We start from the raw sequence: 22,017 nt of genomic DNA on the forward strand, positions 1-22,017 counted from the left end.
ACCAGCAGGATTAATCAGATTTCATGCCTAATAGATACAAATACTATATGTAAATTTTTTTTTAAGAGCTATGATCCTTCTGCTGATTTCAGTGGTAGCAGAATCTGGTCTTACGTGACCAGTTTGTCATGTTTCCTTGGCATAGTTGATTATTTAAGGTTCTTCCATAAACAAAAATTAGAGCAGCTCATCAAAGCAATACATGAGGGTATGGAAAATGTAACACATGGATTTTTACAAACTGTAAGGCATAAATCTTGACATATTTCTGAGTGCTATAAAAACTTATCACTTTTTTTTTTAAATAAGAAAATACAGAGTTCAAATTCAACAATAACTCACCTCTTATTACAAATCCAAAAGTGTTCCCCTCTTTATGTAAAGTAACTTCCACAGTTCTAAAGATGAGACCTGATCCTTGTACGGCTAAAAGAAAAAGAATCCAAACCTTAACTGTTATTGTTTTTCTAATTATACACACAGATTTACACCTTCTCCAATTTAAGATAGATATTGGGTCATACAATTGGAAAGACTCAATTACAGAACAGTCAGACTGAAGACCTGTAATTAAATAGAACTCATCCCCTTTTTGAGAGAATTTTGGGCCAGACATTTTGCAGAGTGACAATGGTTTGGAAAAAAGACATTGATGCATATAACAGGTGAGGAATTTGACTATTACTGTTTAAATTATGGTATAATTTTGCTTTTCTTATAGTTACAGAAGAGTGCTAGAAAATACGGAAATACACAGGGAGACAAAAATGACATGAAATTCTTAAGAGTACCTATCGAGCTTGTTTAGCTATGAATACATTTACTTTTGTCTCTTAGAGAGAAGACAATCAAGATTTTTGGGGTGTTTCTCTGATTTCAGGCTACTAGATTAAAATGCATAATGCGTTTTGTTATCATAAGGATTTTTTTTTCTTTTTCAAAATGTAGCATGCTCCCTCAAAATTGGCAAGTTAGTAAAAAAGCTCTTTGGCTTCTAGTTGAGTCAGTATTTTCTCTGGAAGTACTAGAGAACTGGTGTACAGCTGGAGTAGGAGGTGAGAAGCTTAATGCACAGACCAATGCATTTGGGTGTGGTAATCCACTTTACAGAATTCGAAATCACTGCTGTTAAGAGGCCAGCAGACAGTCTACTATTAGCTTTTACAGGAAAAACTTCAGCAGGGTCTAAGAACTCTCTTTTCCAATGGGAAAAGGACTCTGTGCAAAATCACACACACTCACACTTCCCACCTTCCAGTCAAATACTGCAAACAGTACAAACACACATAAAATTTAAAAAAAATCAAAACCAAACCAATCCAGCTCTATAAAATATATGCTCCATGAGCGGCAGAACTAATGAAAACATGTGTCATTTAATGTTCCTGCCTGCAATAATCAGAGTTTCCCTGTCAGGATACCCAGAGGGGGCAATGGATGCCACAGGCTACCCTGCATGTGCTGCCAATCATGAAAGGCACCAGGAAGAGCAGAGCCCCCTCAGCGCTCTCTGCCTCTCTCTCTTTCTCTCTCAGGGCTCCCCTGCTCGCAACTCACTCAAGTGTTTACTTCTAGGAGATGTACTGTAATGTACTTTTTTGGGAGTTTTTCAGTCCCTATTAAAAAAGTTACTGAAGGGGACCAGGAGAACCACCCAATGAAACCACATAAATCTCATTTCCTTAGGAAAACAGGTGAAAGATGGCCCCCCAGAGCACTGCTCTGTGCTGTAGTAATTCCTGCTACAGCTTGAAGATGACAACTGTGTTACTGAGTCCATGTGGTTGTTCTCTTTTTAGTTAGAAACATTTTACTGACTAAAAAATATGAATTATGGGGAAGACAACTGCTGACTTCATTCCTATTGACAGAAAGTGGCCTTGTGTGTAGCTCATGATGAATCCACACTTCCTCATTTGTTTGGTGTGGCCTGTAACCTCTAAGGGGGGAGGTGAAACCAGCAGCTCAGCAGTGAGGAATGGCAGCAGCGTCCTTCCACTTGGGAACAGCCACTCAGGTGGCTGTCCTTGCACCCCAGCCCGCTGTGGCAAAGAACTCCTTAACCCTTACCCACAGCAAAAGGCAGACACGAGACAGGCACTGCTCACCTTCTAGTTTTAGACACTGAGGTGGCTCATGCTGAAAATAGCAGCTGGATGCTCCTGCTGTGAACACTTCAAACATGGAAGGAAGCACTAAGCAGAGTGGGATTACCAGTGCTCAGCCAAATTGAATCTGTCATTATTAAACAATTGACATTTCCCAGCTCTGAAACTATGATAGTCCTCTCTCTGAGGGAGCAAGCACGGGAACAACAGCAGAATTTCATTATGTAAGGGGCCGGGAAGGAAGTGCCAGGATTTCTCCATGACTTACTGGAAAACTTACGTGTATGACAAATGCAGTGTGTTTAGCTTGCTCACTGGTAGTTCATGGAAACAACTAGACTGCTAATTATCTCCAACTTTATTATCTATGCTTGTATGAAGAGGCTGGAAATTCCAAGGACTTAAAGAAAAAGTTACAAATGCTGCTGTAATTTAGCACGTGAAAATCCAGTCTCAGTGGACAAGAGTGGCACATATGCTAAAAGAGGATGAAAACAAAAGAAAGCCCAGTTGAATAAATGCAAAACAAATAATGCTGGTAAAACAATTACATCCGCAGCAAAGTAATGCTGAACTCAGCTGATTAATTCAGATACTGTGCTTCAGAATATGAAGTTCCTTCAGCACATGCAAACGCTAGTAGACACAGGACACTCAAAAATTTTCAACATGCTTGTCAGGAGGTCCTAAAAACAACCAAATATGTAACTAGACTAACCCCCAGCTGGTAGAAAGCAGTGGGGAAGTTCATCAGCTTCTGAGCACCAAGGACAGTGATGGATTTTTTTGGATTCTATTGCACGGAAACTTTAAGGAGACAAGAGCTTCCCAGTTGGCACCTGAGATTTTTCTGGCCAAACACCAGAAAAGCACATCTTCTGCCCTCCAGTGAGCGGTATGAATGAACACACACTCTTTCAAGGGTGTGCCTGGTGCAGCCCCTCGGTGCCAGTCAGACACCTGACACTCCTTCACTTTAGGTCCCAGGTTTCCAACTCACTGTTCCTCTGGCTTCCACTTCATACCTGATAGACTTGATTCACACTGATCTTCTCCTACAGACACACTGTTACAGACACAAGCACAGACAGAGCAAAGGAGAGGCAAGGGAAACATTCAGTCGCACTCTGTAACTTTGATGTGAGCATAAACTCGTATTTTGAAGAAAATCCTGCTCAGTGAGAAGTCCTTGTTTCGGTCACACAATTCTTGCAAGTTCATGTATCCTCATGGCCTACCCCACTGTGTCTTTTGCTCTAGAAATGAAATTTTGCCTGAAAGTCGTGTCAGAAAAGACTGGAGAAGTCCCAAAGGATGTTCGCCTGGGAGAGAGGGATGGTGTTGCAAGTGGAGAGAAAGAAGGAAAAAGCAGAGGCAGGACTAGCAAATACTCACTGGTCTCATCTCAGAAGATCTTTTGGTAAAGAGAAAGATTTGCTTGCCCTGGAATCTACTTAATCTAATTTCCAGTATTCAAAAGTGCAAAGAAGCAAACAAAAATCCCCAAAACAAAACCCAACCAAACAACCCAAACCAACCAAACAAAAAACAACCCTCACCCGCAGAAAACCACAAACCAACAAAAAGTGGAGATTGATAACTCTGCTCTGTTGTTGGTGGGATTCTGCTTCTAAAACATCTGAGAGCATCCCTCTGTAGTGCCAGTTCTTTTGCACTGCTTCAATGCTCTGTGATAAGCCACAGGAAAAAACAAAATTAAAAATAGAAAATTAAAAAACAACCACTACCAAAATGACTATCACCAACCATGCCCATCTCACTGCTGACTACGTCTGCTATTCTGCATAGGTTTTCAGTTTGCTCTGAAATTACTTACAGACTGGAGGCAGCTCATACTCCACTTCTAACACAACCCTTTCACCAACATTCTTGAGCAGGCTGATGATCTCATCATGGCGAAATTTGGTCAGGTTGATTCCATTCACAGATTTGATGTAGTCCCCTACATCCAGCTGGTCACTCCTAAGGAAAAGTATATATTCCTTTTGTGAAAGACAGATCTGCTGGACCAACCTAAATCCTTTAAACTACTGCTTAGTGATTGTAAGAAATATTTTTTCCATTAATCTAGATTAAAACGAGTTCATATTTCTAACAGAAAGTGGCATTTTAAGATCTAAATCTACTCTAGCTTGTTAAATATTAAAAAACATTGTTGCATTATTCATTTCTGAGGTACAAAACCAGCTGCACAATAAATGAGTTGGATGATTTGACTGGTTTGGGCATAGGATCTGGGAAGTCATCTTCTTCATGGCCCCATCCTTGTCTCTCTCTTTGGGAAATGTCCAAAACCAATTTTTTTTTTTTTTTGGACATTGGTTGCATCCACAGCTAACATAACATCAACAGGAGATGGGCCGCAGCCCAAAAGCCTAAGTTCTGCTCAGTTACTTGGGATGATTTATCTCAACCCTCATCTTTTGACTTGTCTCACTCATGATTAACAGCTTTTTTTCTTTCCACTATAGTAGTAAGCAAGGTACCTATGACTTTAGAGTCTTTTTAATCTCAGAGCTATCTAATGAAGAGTTAAAAAAAAATTAAATTATGGCAGCACTCTCATTTGTTTTTCCATTTTGGTTTTTTTCCCCTCAGTATGTTATGCTACTTCACTCAAGTTTTTGTTCAAAGATAAAAAAATAGAGAAATAAAACATACAAAATTTAGAAAAAATCTCATGAGGATTATGACAACTTTCAAAGATCTCACTGGTATTTCTAGTTTTTATCAAAGTAGCCTTGAGCAAAAAGAAGGACCAGCTGTTGCCATTTCCCTCTGAGGTTCTCCAGTGTGACAGGCTGCCATTATAGATGCATCAGTCACATATTTTTTAGGTGACCTTTCTGATGCAGCACATATTTCTGAAACAATCACATCGTATAATGCATTTTGTAGCTTGAGATGTGGTTACCTAGCAGCGATTCCTCCTTGACGAAGGTTAGATACTCTTGGTTTCCCATCCTTGTCGATACCACCCGATACTGTGAGCCCTAGGGTGGTGCCTTCTTTTTTCATTAATTCAACTATTGTTGAGCCCTTGAATTCCTCTGTTGAAAGAAAATTATTCACATTATTAAAATTTAAGTAGTAACACAGATGTTGCCTTTCTAGTATATAACCTTTTTCCCAAGAAAATCACTTTGTGTTAATAAGAAATAACATGTACATCTGGAGGTTTTTTATGTTGCAATTCACAAGTTCTGTCCACAAGGCTCTGCATATAGATAAATCTTGAGCCATATGTTCTGTAAAAGGTTATTAAAAACTACACCAATGTGCTAGTATACTATACAGAGCCCATAAATATGAAGTCTGGGAACACTTATAACTAAAGGTACTTGTTTCACATTTTAAAAAAGCTGTCTTTTCTCATTTTCTGCTCTCTCCCTCTGACCTCTGTGTTTTATAATGCAGTTCAACTGATTAAATAGAAGGCTAAAACACACAATGATAGAACAAAACTATAATTTTAGGTTCAGACTCACTTTGAGGCCACTATCAGAAGTCAGTGTTAATAGAAACAATTGAACATAACAAGAATGCAGACAGAGATACATCAGATCTTAACAGTTTTATTCCTTATTCTTACATAAATATAGTTCCACTGCAACTCTCTGCAATCTCTGTGGAACAGGTATAAAGTAAGTGCAGGGCTTTCATAGTCATTAAGTGTTAATAAAATTTCCCTCACATACTAAAACACCCTCTCTTCTGCAGTTTCGCCATTCTTGGAAAATGGTAAGTTAATTCCACAGACCTCAACAAAGGCAGGTCACATGCAACAAAAAGCCTGAAACTTTCAGAAAGAGATATCCTTATTGCACATGGGTGGACAAGGTAATCTACGTATGCATAGTTTCAGCAGGACTGCAACTCTCTGGAAAGCCACATGTCCACTGTTTCCAGTCAGGGAAGATCTAGTAAAACCACCAGCTGCCCAGGTATTCTGGAAAGATACATGAAATCCTAAATATCCACTAAAATCCTGGAAGGATCATCCATCTCAGGACCATCCTTTTCAGTACTAATGTGCAGCTTTTAGGTGAATTGATCAGATACAAACATCATATATGCACTGCAAACAAACAGTATGTCTGCACTGCACTAGCAAGTTTGCTGTTGCAGCATGAGATGTAAAGATGAAAAGCCACCCAAAAACCAAGCAAGGTCCTTGTATATATTCAAATGTTCACCAGTAAGTGTAGAGGTAGCACTATATAAAAAGCAACAAGACTCTATCAAGGTCATTCCACATGACTGAGGAGATGATTTAATACATTTCACCTTATGATGAAGAACTGCTGCCCTGAACTGCCAAGAATTGCCAAGCCACCACCACTACCTCTGTATTTGAGGAAATGGTGGCAGACAGAGGAAATCACTCAGAAGAGACTCCAGTCCTGGTGCACAGGCCTGCAATCGCTGGTAGTACTTCTAATAGGAATCTTTTTCTGAGGTGGCATCATCCTCTGCTCCTGTGCTCTTTCCAAGGTGGCTGACGGGCTCTTCTATCTATTCTAGCTGATGACAACCTCACTTCAGTTATTCACATTTTTACCATTATATAGCATGACTTATATGCCTGGACAAGAATTCTTCTATGCTTATAAAGCTTCTGCTACAACAAAATTCTGCAATGCATTCAGCAGCACAGGTTGTCAGAAGCAGACAATAGCATAGCTAACCGGTGCATTCTCCAACTTGGCTGACACCAAAACCACCATTTGGTACCATCTGGAAGCTGCTGAGCTTCCATAATGTTTGCTCACATCTGGCCTTTTTGACAGTTCAGAAAGAACAGATGTGATTACCTGCTTCTGAACATGTAGACATGGTGCATAGCTGTAGAGATGCTGTGGACCAAAATGCTGCTTTCAGTTTTATAAAAACCTGTAAGTATTCATAATGAATACAAGAGTTAGCCATGGTACTTACTGCAACTAAAAATACTGTACTTTTGCACCCAGGATGCAACCTCAGGTGCTCTGCCAGTGTGTGACACATGTTTATTCAGGGTTTACTCAACCATGACATCAGAAGTCAAAGAAAATTACCCTCTCTTCCCTCCTCCCAAACTGAATCCTTCCTTTTTAATTCTCAGTAGTACAATCTGGCTTTCAGGAACTATCTAAGATTTATTTTTTTAAACAAATACTTTGTCATAATGCATATACAGGACATAAAGAATGCATTGCACTGCAATGCAATGCCTAATCTTTTGCCATAGCATAATACTGTCGTGTTTTGATCTTTTACATAGGTTACATGACTCTGCAATCCAATGCTGGGCAATACTCTGCTGCCTGAAGTGCCATGTGGAACAGGTGATCCAAGCAGTATTTTAAGCAGGCTAACAATTATACAATTCCCTTCAGCTACTGGGATGGAAAAGTGATGACCAGGCTCGTTCCTTCTCACCATCTAGTATGACAAATTTCTGTTTACTTCTGCCAAACAATGACTTCTAGACATTCTTCCTTGGTAGGCAGGAGGGAGGGATGCACCAGCACTGTAAGGGAGGGGTGGTGTGAAGTGCTCATTGCACACTGACAGATAAGGTCATCTAGGCATGCACAACAGTTTCATTAGGTTCGCTGCTCTGAAGGATTTTGTAGCTTTTGTTGTACATAATCGTATCAGGAAGAAATTAAACTACCTAAGCTGGTTTTGCTTATAAGAGACTGTTATCCCTAGAAGTGCTCTGAACCAGGCCCATTCGATACCCCCATCACTCTGTTTTTCATCTTTGCTTTCTTAAATTGCACATGATTACTGTTCTTATAATGCTATATATGACATGCTTACTCATCTGTATTGCTTTGGCATTATTATTACAGACTAATCCCACTGGAGTATTACTGAAATGCCCAATATCAGAACAACCCTGGGACTTCATTTCCAATCCAACCGCATCTGTATGTGCTATTCCCCAACTAATGCAAGGTCAGTCTCTATTTCCTAGTTAAGAGAATGCTATGTTACAATTTGAGGCTAAAAAAGCAAACTACTTCATGTATCACCTCACTCATAATTCATTACTTATGCCAACCAGCAAACTCCTAATTAGTTAGAAGTCTCTGGAGTCTGTTCTTTCCTACATGTACTCCCACACTGCTAATAATATTAGCATAGCCAGCATCAGAAGGGAAAGCACAGAAGTTATTTCCATACATTTTATGAATCCACCCTGGGATTTGCCTTCCCTCAGCCTATGGAGGGTCTTGGCACTGCCTCAGGACTTCCATTGCTTCCTGCTGTTGCAGGGACAATCCCAGGTACATGCCTGTCCATGCTGCACCAGCCACCCTACACTTTCTTGGCATCCACCTACTGCTGGTATGAGGTTCAGGAATTGCGCTGAATCTTGGAGATACTCGGCAAGGGGAGCACAAATATGCACACTTGTACACACAGACAGACATGAGATGAAAAAGAAAGGTTTCTGCTCCAAAGAGCTTCCTCTAGATCTCCAGTTCTGTAAGGAGGATACACAGCAGCTGAATTCTAAAGAAAACATTACAGTGCTGCTGTTTTCTAAATTCCTGGTCTGGATGCTTCTCTCAGGCTTGCTGCTGCAATATCATGACTGCATGTGCCTCACTGGCAGCTGGGTCAGCTGGTGCATTAACACTATGATCTGCCCTGCAGCCTGGAAGACTACAGGGATACTCAATGTAGCACAAGAAAGCTTCAAAAATAAGCAGATACTCAAAAGACTGGGTAAATCTTACTGTGAGAAGATGAATACATGGAACAACTTGCAGGTAGGTAAAGACAAAGAAATACCATGATTAATTTTTCTTCAAGAATAATAGCAACATAGTATTTTATATGTGAGCAGACTTTGTGTCATTTTCTACTTTTTAGTGTATGTAAATAATATCTTTCAATGAATAAATAGCATTGAAAATAAATTCTCATGAGACTTAAGGACCTGGAATATATTCACTTCATCAAAAAGAAAAGTGAATACTAGATGACAGAAAAGATTTTTTCACAGAAAAATATTTGAAAACTGAGAGAACTCTCAGTCAAAAGTTTTATCATTTATTTTCTATATTACTACAATTTTATATCTTAGTGTACACATTAAAGTAAAACTCAGAAATATTTGCCTTCATATTCAGATACTGAAATGTGAAAATTTCATTTTAAAACCCCAAAAATGTCTAAAATCTACACAATCAGTTCAAGTGCTTGCTTCTATTCTCCACCTAGTGAATGTGTTAAGTGCAGCTGGAACAGGGCATAAATGGAACTGGACCTAAAAGTAAAAAAAAAAAAAATTGCTGTTATTGACATTTTCCTACCAAAACCACATATAATTAATAAGTAATTGGTAAGTTTGCTGAAAATATAGTGAATGCTGTCCTTGAATGGATTTTCTCTTGTATGTCAGCAGAAATTCTGCAGAGAAAACACTTTGCTTTACATCCCACTTGGCATCTCACGGCTTAGTAAGAAATCACATAAAGTCAATTCTTAGGGAAAAGACAGCAGTTTGTTATACTGGAGACATCACATTTACTCAGTGTTTCAAGTCCTGTGATACATGTTTCAAGTCCTGTGGGTACATGTATTTCTCTTAGTGTAACAAGAGGAATGTCAAGAGATGATGAACAGTCCATTCCTTGTTGCCCTTTTCCTGACTGGCTGTCACTAACTTTTAAACATCTAAATTTCTATCAAAAACAAGCAAACAAAAGCACATCAGTGAAGAGAGTCTGAAGACATGAAGCTGGTCACGGCCTGCTCTGTGGCCTCCCCTCCAGCCTGTGGAGAGACAATCCCCAAACCAGTCCTAGTTCAGAACCCAGCAACCCCCAGTGGAAGACAAACTGGTATGAGGTGCAGCAGAGCACATCTGTACGGCACAACAGACCACAGTTACCAACAAGACTGTAAATTTAAAACACTGCCAATGCAGGCTGCCTTGGGTCAGCAGCCAAGTTAATCTATATAAATGTACCGGTGAAATGTTGTGCCATTTTTAGTGAAAGCAAAGGAGATAGGTAAGGCTAAGACGCTTGCAAAAAACTGTCTAAAACAGATCCAGTTTATACCAACAGCTGTTCTGGTTGTGAACAGGGCATTAGATGATCTCCTTTTTACCTTTTTCTTTTTTTTTTTTTTTCAGCTATAAGAGCATCTACAAGATGACTTTGCCATTGCAAAAATATTACCTAAAAACCAAATACCTTTCACCAGTGCTTATAGACTAGAAAAAGTCTGCCTAGCATGACACAGAAAAGGAAATAAGGATATTTTATGATCCATCACAAGCAGTGATATCCAGGACATGATCACTTAACTCACTGAAAACACCAGGCCTGCACAACACCGCAGCAAAGTTCACACCTGGGTTCATTGGTTGCCTGTCTAAAATGAGCTTAGCTCTTGTGCTATTTGGTTTTGGGTACATTTTTCATATTCACAGAATCCTTGGCAGCCAACACTCCCTAAATCCCAGTTGAGACATTCAGCAAAGGTGGTCTTCAATTTAACCACAAATGTAAGCCTCATATTTGAAATTCTGTTTCTAACAAAAGTACCAGAATTTAATATAAATATCCCAAGCCTGAAATCAAATAACCACCAGAAAGCCAGTTGCAGGCAAAAAAAGGCTCTTAATTCTTAATTAAAGAACCTCACCAATTTCTTAGCAGAGGAGTATTGGAAGAAACACCTGATATATGACACAGTTATCAATGCACACTACAGTAACTTCAGTAATTACATTTCAGGAGTGAACAATGACTGGAGTAAACCATTATTACCTTCCCAGGGCTTAACATTTGCATTCCACAGCCTACAGTGCAGTCCTAGTGCTTCTGGGACTGGCAGCAGCACGGCCGTGCTACCAAGGGCACATGCTCAAGGTAGAACATCCTGCTTGTGTCTGAATCCACTCCTTGTAGACAGGAGCAGTACAGAACATTTGCAGAAAATTAAAAAAAAGTGTGGCACGGTGTAAAATCAGTTTTCACATTAAAGCAGCCTCACACAGAAAAGAGAAGAATGACCTCTGTAAAGTCAACTTACAAGGGATGGCTTCACATGAGGATGCAGACAAAGGCTGCTTTGAACTTAGAGGGAAAAGTGTAAGAGGCAGAGAGGTTTCTCCAGGCAAACTGTGGCAGATATGCACAGATATAAAACAGCAGATGGATGGCCACATGTCTAGATGCTTTTTCAAGCCAGACAAGTGCTGGTGAGGGAACAACAGGCTTTTGGGTCCTCTGGACAGTCCTGCTGGCAAAAATTCCACAATGAAAGAGGTTTTGAGCATGTTTTTTTGTTTTGTTCTCTTGTATTGAATTGTACAATAATGCCAGAAAACAAACCAAGAATAGATGTTAATACTCCACATCCTCCCAAATATACCAAGTACTATCAGCCTAAAATTATTCACGACATTGACAGATACTGTGCAAAGAGATCAACTTGAGTTATCTCAATACAGATGATGGCATCTGATTCTTCTAAGAGCTGAGGCTATTACGAATTTTTGTCAGTGAACACTTCTGAATTCTTTTTCTGTACTGTTTTTTGCTCTACATCAAGGACTGGAAATATCAGGCTAAACACAATCATTCTCTATTTATAATCCCTGAGCAGAGAAATTCAATTAGAGGAAAAATTATTTAAAAAATTATAAACCATTAAAACATTTGGCTTCAGTAAATTTGAATACTTTAATATATTACTGTAAGAATATCCAGATTTAGTTAAATCACAACAACAAAACCTTTTCTTTTCTTGTATTATTACCTACAAAAAAGATACTTTTATCCCTGACATGCCACCTTGCAGCATTGCAAACTACAAACTTGCTCAGTGATGTACTCAGTGAAAACACGTTTATTCCTTAAGCTAGCTGAGAAGTTCTAGTGTTTTAATCGATGGCTTTTTTTGAGAGCGCATCTACACTATGCATTGATCACTACCCGCATGCTTGAAAATTTGCAACCATCAACTTCCTTATCTTCAGATGAGGACCAGTTCCACCTTGAGGCACTTGCCTTAATAACGTTCAAGCATTTTTTTGCTTCCTCACTATCTATGATGGCAGTCAAATTCCTGAACATCTGTTGGGTCCAGAGCAGCTCACTAAACTGTCAAGGTGGAGCTTTCTGAAGCAAAGACATTGGAAGGTAAAAACAAGCACAGTGATGAATGACTTGATGGTCTCAACCTTCACCTCTTCAGCAGACATGGCAGGGCTTTCCAGAGCTCGAACTTCCTTGCTTCCACACCATATCACTGTTGGCTTCTGTGGAGTATAAGTAGTAGAAGGTACTTTGGAGCTGAAAGTTATACCCTTAGTTATCTCAAATTTTTACCTCCCACATGAAACAAGTACCTCCTTTTGAAAATTTTGATCATGCGATAAGCAACAGAATCTTAAACTCAAGAATGACTTGTGCATTGGACGTGCTACCCTGAACTCCTTTGCATGTCTCTGTTGACACCATTGATGAAGAGAGGACTGAGCTCCATGACATTAGTCTTTTCTACGTTTCTGTCTGAATGGGATAAAGGCTTCATTAACCCTCCTCCTTTGCTAGTAGAAATTGTACTGTGCAGAACAGCACAGAACTTTGACACTAATTTAGATTTATAAAACTTTTTCCCATAATTCTGATTAATTCACCTCCAACTTCCTCTTAATTTCTTTTTAACAGGAAATTAACACCAAGAGAACTCTTGATAATTTGTGTTGCTTTGCACTGATGTGTCACTACTTACAAAAACACAGCCTGACTGTAGCAGTTTCTCTGCTTTCTACAGTTACCAAAAGGGATCAGGCAGGATTGATTACAGGATTGATTGCATTTGTACATTTCAAGGCAGGAAGGAACCACTGAAAACAATTCTCTTGCTCATCTCCTGAGCAACACAAGCAGAGAAACTTGATATGGCAGTATCTCCACCTACAGATCACCTTTTAGAAAGATATCCAGGCTTTGAAAGCATCACATGATGGAAAATCTGCTACATGTGTAGGCAATGTCTATCTGAACTGGGAGTAGACAAGCCTTCAAGACCAAGATCTCATCGTAGTACCACTATTACACTCAGGATGTCCCTGCAGATACAGAACTGTAACCTCTGATCAAATCACTTCTTAGTCTTCTTTCCCTTTTAGATTAAGAACTGTCTGAACTGCTTAGGTTTATATTTAAGACATCTTTTGCAACAATGTTTTAACATCCTACAGCTACAGGTAAATTTTAGCAATAGTGTCAGTAAATCACATTTCTCCATTTGAGCTGTCATTTATTTTTCCTACCATACCTTGCACTGCCTGTCATGATCTACAGTTGCTATATAATTTAACACTTTAGTTAACACAAGACAGGGGTTTTCCCTTTTTATGACATGGAGCTCCAATCACTAGTGTCATGGCAAAAAACCGAAGCAGCAAGGATTAGAAAAGGATATAGTAATGATGTCACTCCTTTTCAGATAAACTATTCAAATAGCAGGTAGTGAATTTTCAAATATTTGAAATTGGGAGGAATGGGCCTGCAGAACTTTTCCTAGTGCTTGGATTAAGGAACAGATATTTAAGTTTTTAGGGGTCATATATGTCTTTGTTCGTAGAACAGATACAGCTGAATGATACGCACACCCTATCTTTCGCCTTGGTAGTACTGAGGGAGACTCAGCACGACGAAAGGGTTTATTGAAGTCTCTGTGTAGAAGATTAGGCTATCCTTGAAAAGATGAGACACGGATGAGAAAAATGAGAAATACGGAAAACGGGAGTGAATGCTTCCTACACATTTTACCTTTTGTCCTTTGTGCTCAGTGACCACTGATATCTTTATGGTTTGCTTACTCTTCACCTTTGTGGAAAACCCCAACCCAGAAATGCTGACCTCTGGAAGACGGTAGTCCAAAAACAGGCTGAATGAATACATCACTACAAATGGCTGAAAAAGTGATCTGTCAATGACTCATTCTTTTTGTATACTTCAATCTGATATAAAAGTGAAGTTCCAAGGATGGCTTAAGGGGTGATTGAATATGCAACCTGACAAATAGGATACACTGGTATTTTACTAGGTTTCTATAGTAAAAGAAAAAAAGGTGCCTGTCACAAAAGGATCATTAACTTAATCAATATTCAAGATGAAGAAAAAATACAGTTAGAGCGGTTAAAGAACTGCAAATAAGCTACTGGCTTATATTAAAATTTACCAAAGCACAGACATAGTGATGATTTTAGCTATCAATAAACATTTAAAATTCACGAGAATTTACTATTCCTGTAAAATAAGAGTTGCCAACATGGCGGGGGGGGGAAAGGGAAAAAAAGAAAAGGAATAATTCAGGCATTTCCTGGCTGCTAACCTGTGCTCTGGAACTCTCTAATCAATCTCTGTACTTATTCCCTGAAGTTTAATGTATGCATAATGAACTAATGGCAAAGAGGAATGAAGAAAGATGCCTTCATTTGCATGAACTAGCTTATTAGACAGTCAAGCTCGCTGAACAAATCACTGCAGCGAAACAGCAAAATACCTAGCTGCAAGAATCTGCCTATGTGATTTCTTTTTTCATCTAAGTTGTCACCATATCCCATTGAATTAGCACAGAAACTGAGATGGCATCATATTAGCACGTAGTGACATTGCACATATTAGCCCATGAGACAATAGGAACATTTCACATCTTCAGGTCACTTCAAGAAGGTGTTTGTAGGTCTTTGCAAAAATCTAAATGTGATATCAACATAAGAGGCTTACACTATCCCAGAGCAGCCTCATTATTATATGTGACAGGAAAAAAAGACTTTGCTCTGTCAAACTCCAAAATATGACGTAAGTTTCACAGTAAAGTTTTTGGCTTTTCTTTCAACATTTATTCTTATCCTTCCAGAAACTTCCGGTGAAAAGGAACAAAGATTACACCTACCCTCCTCTCCAAAAACATTAAGACATATTAACTGTATATTCTGGTTCACCTCTACTTCAAAAACACATCTTGTCTGTTGGGTCTGTTGTGAAGTCCTTCTCCTCTTTCGGAGACCAAGAGGTTAAAACAGACAGGAAAATGTTTATATGAGTTGAAGAAATAGCTATAATCTTCCAATAGAATGAAACAGATAAAGATTCAGCTAAACAGTACTACCTGGAGGCTTTGATGACATCTTTCATTCCAAGCACAGTGCAATGTACAGAATCTCAACAAAGATGCAAATGGAGAAACTGCTAACACAACTCAAAACACACTTGTTGAAAAAATACTTATTTTAAAGTAAGACTGTCTGTGAAAACGAGCTGTCACTTAATAAAGGCTGTTCTTAAACAGAAGGAAACTGCAGCATGTGAGCACTTCTTCAGGTTGCTGACTCCATGCAAACAATTCACAAGATGTGTTTGTCTCTCTTTTTTTCTCCTCTGCTGTTAAAGGATATACTGCCAGCATTTTAAAAGGAAGTATTTAAATTTAGAATTATTTTAAGTTTACAAAAATCAGTTAAGGAACCTACCAGGCCTTTCTCAATACAGAGGCTTCAGAGCAGAGATCTTCTGCTACCTTTTACAGTAAAATTTGTTAACCAGAACTAGAGGAAAAGTTATGGAAAAACTGTATTTTAATATTTCATATGGTTCCAGGTTGCTGTAAAACTTCTCTAAGTTACACAAACAAGTGCATTCTGAAACTTTTTTCTTCTCCAGATAAAATATGTGGTGTTTTTGAAATAAAACAAACTTCTGCTCCCTGTGGTCTTACCAAATGTCAGTAAAAGAGTCTTTGCTCCAGTTTTTCTTTCCCTTCTTGATTTACCAAAGGCTGTAACAGGTCTGTACATTCGTATTTTCCTCAGTGAAGACCCACAGCTTATGATGGAGATAGAGATACAAGCCTAATGTTAGCTGCTACAATCTCGTAAGACTGTTTGGTACAGATTTGAGTTTATAATGCTTAATTTTAAGTATACATGAATTAGAAAAATACAAGATGATGCCCTGACATCATCTGATTCCCATGTTTTGACTACTGGTCACTGATATTTTTGTAGGGTAGTAGATATATTAAAATATGCAGCGGATCAGCATATAAAATGTTCTAGTGTCTACTCCAATTTTGTACATAGGGAAAACTGGGACTATAAAATGTATTTACAACTTGTCAAAAATACTCTGATTTTCCCAATACCCTTAACTCAGTCCATGAAAAGCATATCTTACCATACATTATAATCATATCCAGCTATCATCCTCACTGGCTAGCACTTAAGCTAGACTGACGAAACAGCTTTCCTATTATTTTCTGTGGTGTGTGATTAAGCACGTCAAGCTCCATGATTGGATAGATGTTCTCATCCACTATATGCTCTCTGTTGCACCACTACCTTTTGTTAGTGGCTAAGGAAAAAGCTCTTGGCTTTTAGTGGCCTCATAGCAGTTACGTACCGTCCTTATCATAAAACTGCAGAAGTTCCTTACTAGGTATCTGGGTTTGTAGCTACAAGTTTGTAATGACTTTAAAACATATTTGTTAAATTTTCAATTCCAGAACTAAATCTGAAATCTTTCTGAAAGAGCACACTTTTATTCCCATGTGAATATGTTAAATACAAGTTATTTAGAAATTACTAATTGTACGGGAGCATTTTCATTCTTGATAGATTTGGTCCGTTTTGTTGCAGACTTGGTATAATGGCATGATTTCCCTGTATGACCTCTATCAATTTTTACTTCTTACTTTCCTTTACAGAAGCAATATTTTGGGGTTCAATAGTCACACTGTGTTACCAGCTATGATCACTCATTGTTCGGCAGTGATATCTAAAATTCAGCTCTAACCCGTGACTCATTTTTCTATGACATTGGGTCTTTAGTATCTCAAAGGTCAATCCTCATTTTCTGTATCATTTATCCAACAAGTATTCAGGGTCACAGTGTCATCTAATATGGGAAGAAGATCTTGGCAGAACCGCGTCTCACAGTTAACTACTAAGCTGGGCTCGTTTTGCTTCACCAATAAAATCAATTAGCATTAAAGACTGGCATTTGTTCCTGCTTGGATTGATATTCACAGTGTCCTTCTACCAATGTTTTCTGTGAATAAGAGCAATGAAATCTCCTGATTTTGGCCTTGTTGCTATTTTCCCCCATTAAAATACTCCTTGTTTTGCTTTCTTGTACTCTTTTCAGGTTGGTAATAAGGGAGACTTTACTGAAGAGCAGTCTTTATGTGTCTAAGCACATAACATTAGTAGATTCTCCAAACCACACAGACAGACAGACAAGACAGACATCTGCAATTTGGACAAGGACAATAAATCAAAAAAGATAAATATCTGCATTCTCCTAGCCTGCGTATCACCTATGAAGTTAAAAAAGTACCTTATTCTACCAATGTAAGAGATGTGAATGGATGTGTGCACCTCTACATAAAATCCCCAACACATGCACAGTAAATTAATTATGAAATTAAAATTGCCAGAAAGTTATTTGGGAGCCCTCCCAGGTGATCAAACCTCTCACTGGCCAGAATAATTAATACAAACCACGAATATATAAAGAAGACAGTTTAACACAGCAGTACTTAGTACACCTTTGTACTAGTGAAGTAGTAACTGTCACTCAGATGCTTTATCTCCTTCTTTTGACACAATTCCCCAAGATTATTAGTAACAAAAAAGAGGGCAGAAAAGTCATGGCAGAGTTTTCACAGCAGTTAAAGAAAAATGCCTGGGAGCAAAGACCCCCAAAGCACAAGCTGATTACTTTAACAAAGGGAAGATTAAATGGTAATTTCATAGTGAAGCGACTAAAAAGGATGAAGCGAATTTTGATGGAAAACAACTCTTCCTTACAATTGAGGTGAAGTTAAAGCTGCGCATACTCAAACTAAAAATAAATGCAGAGAGTCTAACCACAAAAGGTTGTGATGGGTTTTGTATCACTGGCAACCATAAATTGAATATCCTTCTAAAATATAATTCAAATAAAAGTTGAGATACAAATAAATTCCAGGAAGTTGTATGTTTAGTTTAGACAGTCACAAATACCTCTTTTGGTCCCATAAATTCACAATAAATACATCGAAACTTGAACAGACAAGCTCTTTGTTCTACCACTGCACTTTTAAATAGCAAGGAAACAAAAGCTAGTTTGCACTGATGCTATGATAAACTTCTGGTCTACCAGATCCTACACAAACCAAACCACTTGTTTTACTCTACTGCCACTACGAGGCATGCCATCATATCTCTGTCTGCCCCACGTACCACAGATGTGGTGAGGAAGGCACATGAGCACCAGAATCTCTTTTCCTCTTTTGATTGTAAGAAATGAATAGAAAGCATGAAAATGCTATAAAGCAAACAAGCAAAGAAACAACCTTTTCTCCATCCATACAAAATACTTTGAGCCATTTCATATTGGCAAAATGGACATACAATTTTATAACAACAACAAAAAAAATTAAGATTTTTATGTATAAGTCAAGGTGTAGAGTGAGAATGAGTAGCTTTGAACCACTAATACAGTTGAAAAGAAGAGGCAAACTACTATCTGGATCTGGGGTAGCATATTTTGGTGTTATCTTTGTAGATGGTATATTATTTCCTTGCTATTTTCATGCCCTGAAATGGTAATCACTTAAGAAACTGAAAGGGATATTAAAAAACCCCCGAACAGATGGAAATTATGCATTAACTCCTTTAAAGAGGTATTAGAAAATACATTAGGAACATTAAAAACATCAAGTTAATTATCTATAACTGTAAGAAATTATTAAGTGCAAAAAGACTCAGGCAGGCAAATGATAAAAAAATGATCTTCAACTTCTCAGATCAGACAAAACTTCCCAGACCTTAAAGGAATAAGCCCGGATTTTGTTTGCTAGTCATATGCTTCTGTCTACAGAATTGTGCAACACAGGACTTTTGAAAGAAAGCAATGCCCTTGTGGGTTCAGATCAACACTCCATCTAAACTTGCTCCATCTTGGTAAAAGCAAGAAAATGAGGTCCCATTTAGGGAGAGAATGAAAGCCAGCCTACTGTGCCCAGTCTGGTCCTGTCATAGTCCCTCGACCAGTAGTGTCACACTGGAGCATACAATGCTTCTCAGTTTTTGTAACATTTACATATGAAGCTCTTGGCAATTAATTTATTCAGTCCCTTCTGAATCCACTGACTCGGTCTGTATACATGGATTTACTGCTTACTCTTCCTCTCTAGAGATACTGGATCCATGATTGTCTCAAATGAATGATGGAGAAATTTTTTCTGTTGAATACACATTTTTCCTCCAATACAGGACTGATAACAGTATAGAGAAGAATGTTGAAATAGATTTCCACTCAGAGAAAAAGATATTGCCTGAAAATTTTTTAATACATTTCCTTACTTCTGAGCAGACTGGGGAACCTGAGTGTTTCTCATGGATCTTCTTCTCATGTACTAAGCATTTTTCTGAAGATACCCTCTTTTTTTTGCCCCAAGAAAGCCCAGCTCTGCTATCTTGTGAAAATGCAGACATTTTTCAAGAGGTCAGTATTAAATTTTAGCTTCTCAGTTGCCCAGAAGAACCTCTAGTAGCTGTAATGGGCTGCTGTATTCCACAAGGGACAGTCAGTCCGGTTTCACAAACCAAGTTTTACAACTTCTTGTAGACAGCAGTGATTATTGGGATTGGTAAATTTTATGTTCAGCCAGGAAGGGATTCTGATCAGTTGCATAATCCCAGGGTTACAAATTTCCCTGTGCTTGGCACCTCTTTCCATGACCTTTAAAGAGCATACAGTTTTCTTCCCTCTTTCCAAGCTCACCCAGCTGGTCCAGTGTCTCTTTCAGAGACTCTCTCCATGCTCTTCTCTCAAACCTAGTCCCTGACCATCTTTCTTTTCTTCCTAGTTTCTCTCTCCTCACACGTCCTCTACAGCATGCTTCCTCTTCTAACAAAAACCCTTAAAGGAAAATAAATTTTTCAACAGACATCACCAACACTTTGATTAAAATGAACAAAACCATCACAAGGGTATCCTCCCTTTGTGGAGCTTAGAGAGCATGCCAGAATCGTGCAGGAAAACAATCCTCCTGGAAGATGGAAGTCCCAACCTCAGGAGATACACTGATGCTTCCCAGCCTATTTTCAGGTTCCAAGCTCCATTAAAAAATCTGTGGTATCACCGTGACAGGAAGGCAGGTGCCAGGGACTTGTGCTTCAAGCTAACAAATGGCCAGAGGAGTTCATGCACATGCACACACTGCAAGCACATTGGCTGAGCACAGAACAATTCGGTCGGAACTGCTGTCCCTGCCCCAAAATGTGTGTGTACAACAGCTGAATTGCTGAGACAGGCTTTTTAATGACGTTATAGATACTATATGGTACATCAGCCTATACTACATACAGCTAAACTGATTTTTCTGGAAAGAAAATGCAGCTGCAATAAATCAATACATTTTACTTTGAAATGCTAAAGGTTGGCAAAACTATATGCAATTAAATCCAAATACACGCGAATAAAGGTGTTTGGTACCATCAGCAACAAACCCTGCTACTGGCTGTGTGAATAGGGAAAATTGTTTCAAGCCAGTTGAATTTTCAGACCTTGTATCAGTTGGATATTTGAAGTGCATGTTCCTCATGTACAGTATTGCCCTTAATACATTTTCTCCTTCATGGTAAAAGGAGTCAAATGAGACTGTTCTCTATTCTAATCCTTTTCAGTATTGAAAAACACCAGCATGTAGCAGACCTGTAAAGAATATGTATAAATAAATCATCAGCAATCTCAACTAGGTAAGAACTTGTGACCTTTAATTTTCTACAAGAGACAAATTTCTTTTCAGTTTATCTGTGTATGAAACATGAATATGAAGTCATTCCAAAAAAGGTTCTTAGATGAAAAGGAGGAAGGACAAGAAAGAAATCTTCAGTACTAAGTATGTGAGACCAAATTCAGGAATTTCCAATGTCAGTGGGAAGGAAAAGACATATAGCTCTGCAGCTGCTTCACAGACCATTTGATAAACCTCCAGCAGGTTAAACAAACACACAGGGAAGCCTCTAAATGATACAGCAACTGTAGGCTCTCATCAAACATGAAAATCAGCAAATGACTTTGCAGATACCATAAACACTTCAAGTGCACAAAAGCTTACTAGCCTGCGATCTGCATTTCACAGGTCAAAACGCCTGCTTCTGCTCAGAAATCACCCAAGATCGTTACCATAATAACTGTGCCTGCAGAGGTTACTGCTAATGGATTTCTAAATGCTTAAAATCTCTTCAGTGGCATTTTGTGCTGATTTTAAAAAGTACATAGTAAAAGTAAGTGTCTATGAGACAAATGCAAATTGAGAGAAAAAAGTGCTTTTGTAGACACTTACTTGAAATTACTAACCCAGCTTTTACTGATATACATTTTATTTTCAAGTATTACTTCTGCAATGAATTCTTTTTTCTCAGCATAAGAACTATGAAAAAGGTCAGGGATGATTTTTGACAGATTTTCTCAAGCAAATCATGCTCTTACTCTGCAAAACAAGTTAGCCAATGAGGACTATTTCACATTTTGGTGGGGCACGAAGGATGAGGTAACACAGTGCTGCATCTGTGACATCAGAGTGCTTCTGAAATCTGAGGGAAGCTGAAGTCAAAGGCAAGGCAGGTTTCTTTTGATAAGGATGGAAAAAGTGACTGAGGACTGCACAAGTCAGGCAACATAGCTTGAGAAGGTGGCTGCCCTACAGCAAATGAGGCAAAGGGGCCTGCTGATCTCAGGAGCACTCAGTCAAAAAATAATGGGATCATTTAAATCTTCTGCTGTTTTACTCACAGAGGAGCCTGAAGGAACTGGACCAAGTGAACTGTGGCATGAGAACAGCTGCTTTGGAACGTTCACTGTCT

The 22,017-nt window shown here is 38.6% G+C and overlaps 1 protein-coding gene across 13 annotated transcripts in view; it reads right to left on the reverse strand.

Annotated features, from left to right (window-relative positions):
- Positions 1-22,017, reverse strand: part of GRIP1 (glutamate receptor interacting protein 1) — a 323,666-nt gene that overhangs the window by 78,162 nt on the left and 223,487 nt on the right. For 12 of the 13 annotated variants that reach the window (XM_039570238.1, XM_039570235.1, XM_039570240.1 and 9 more), the window contains 3 exons: positions 5,044-5,179; positions 3,946-4,091; positions 343-426 (listed from right to left, as the gene is read on the reverse strand). In XM_039570238.1, the coding sequence (XP_039426172.1) occupies positions 343-426; positions 3,946-4,091; positions 5,044-5,179 (366 nt within the window). Of the gene's footprint in view, positions 1-342; positions 427-3,945; positions 4,092-5,043; positions 5,180-6,943; positions 7,023-22,017 lie in introns of those variants that run through there. The other variant, XM_019279843.3, reaches the window with a different exon arrangement.

The sequence above is a fragment of the Corvus cornix genome, chromosome 1A (assembly GCF_000738735.6).
Source record: "Corvus cornix cornix isolate S_Up_H32 chromosome 1A, ASM73873v5, whole genome shotgun sequence".
In the NCBI taxonomy this organism is placed as follows: domain Eukaryota; kingdom Metazoa; phylum Chordata; class Aves; order Passeriformes; family Corvidae; genus Corvus; species Corvus cornix.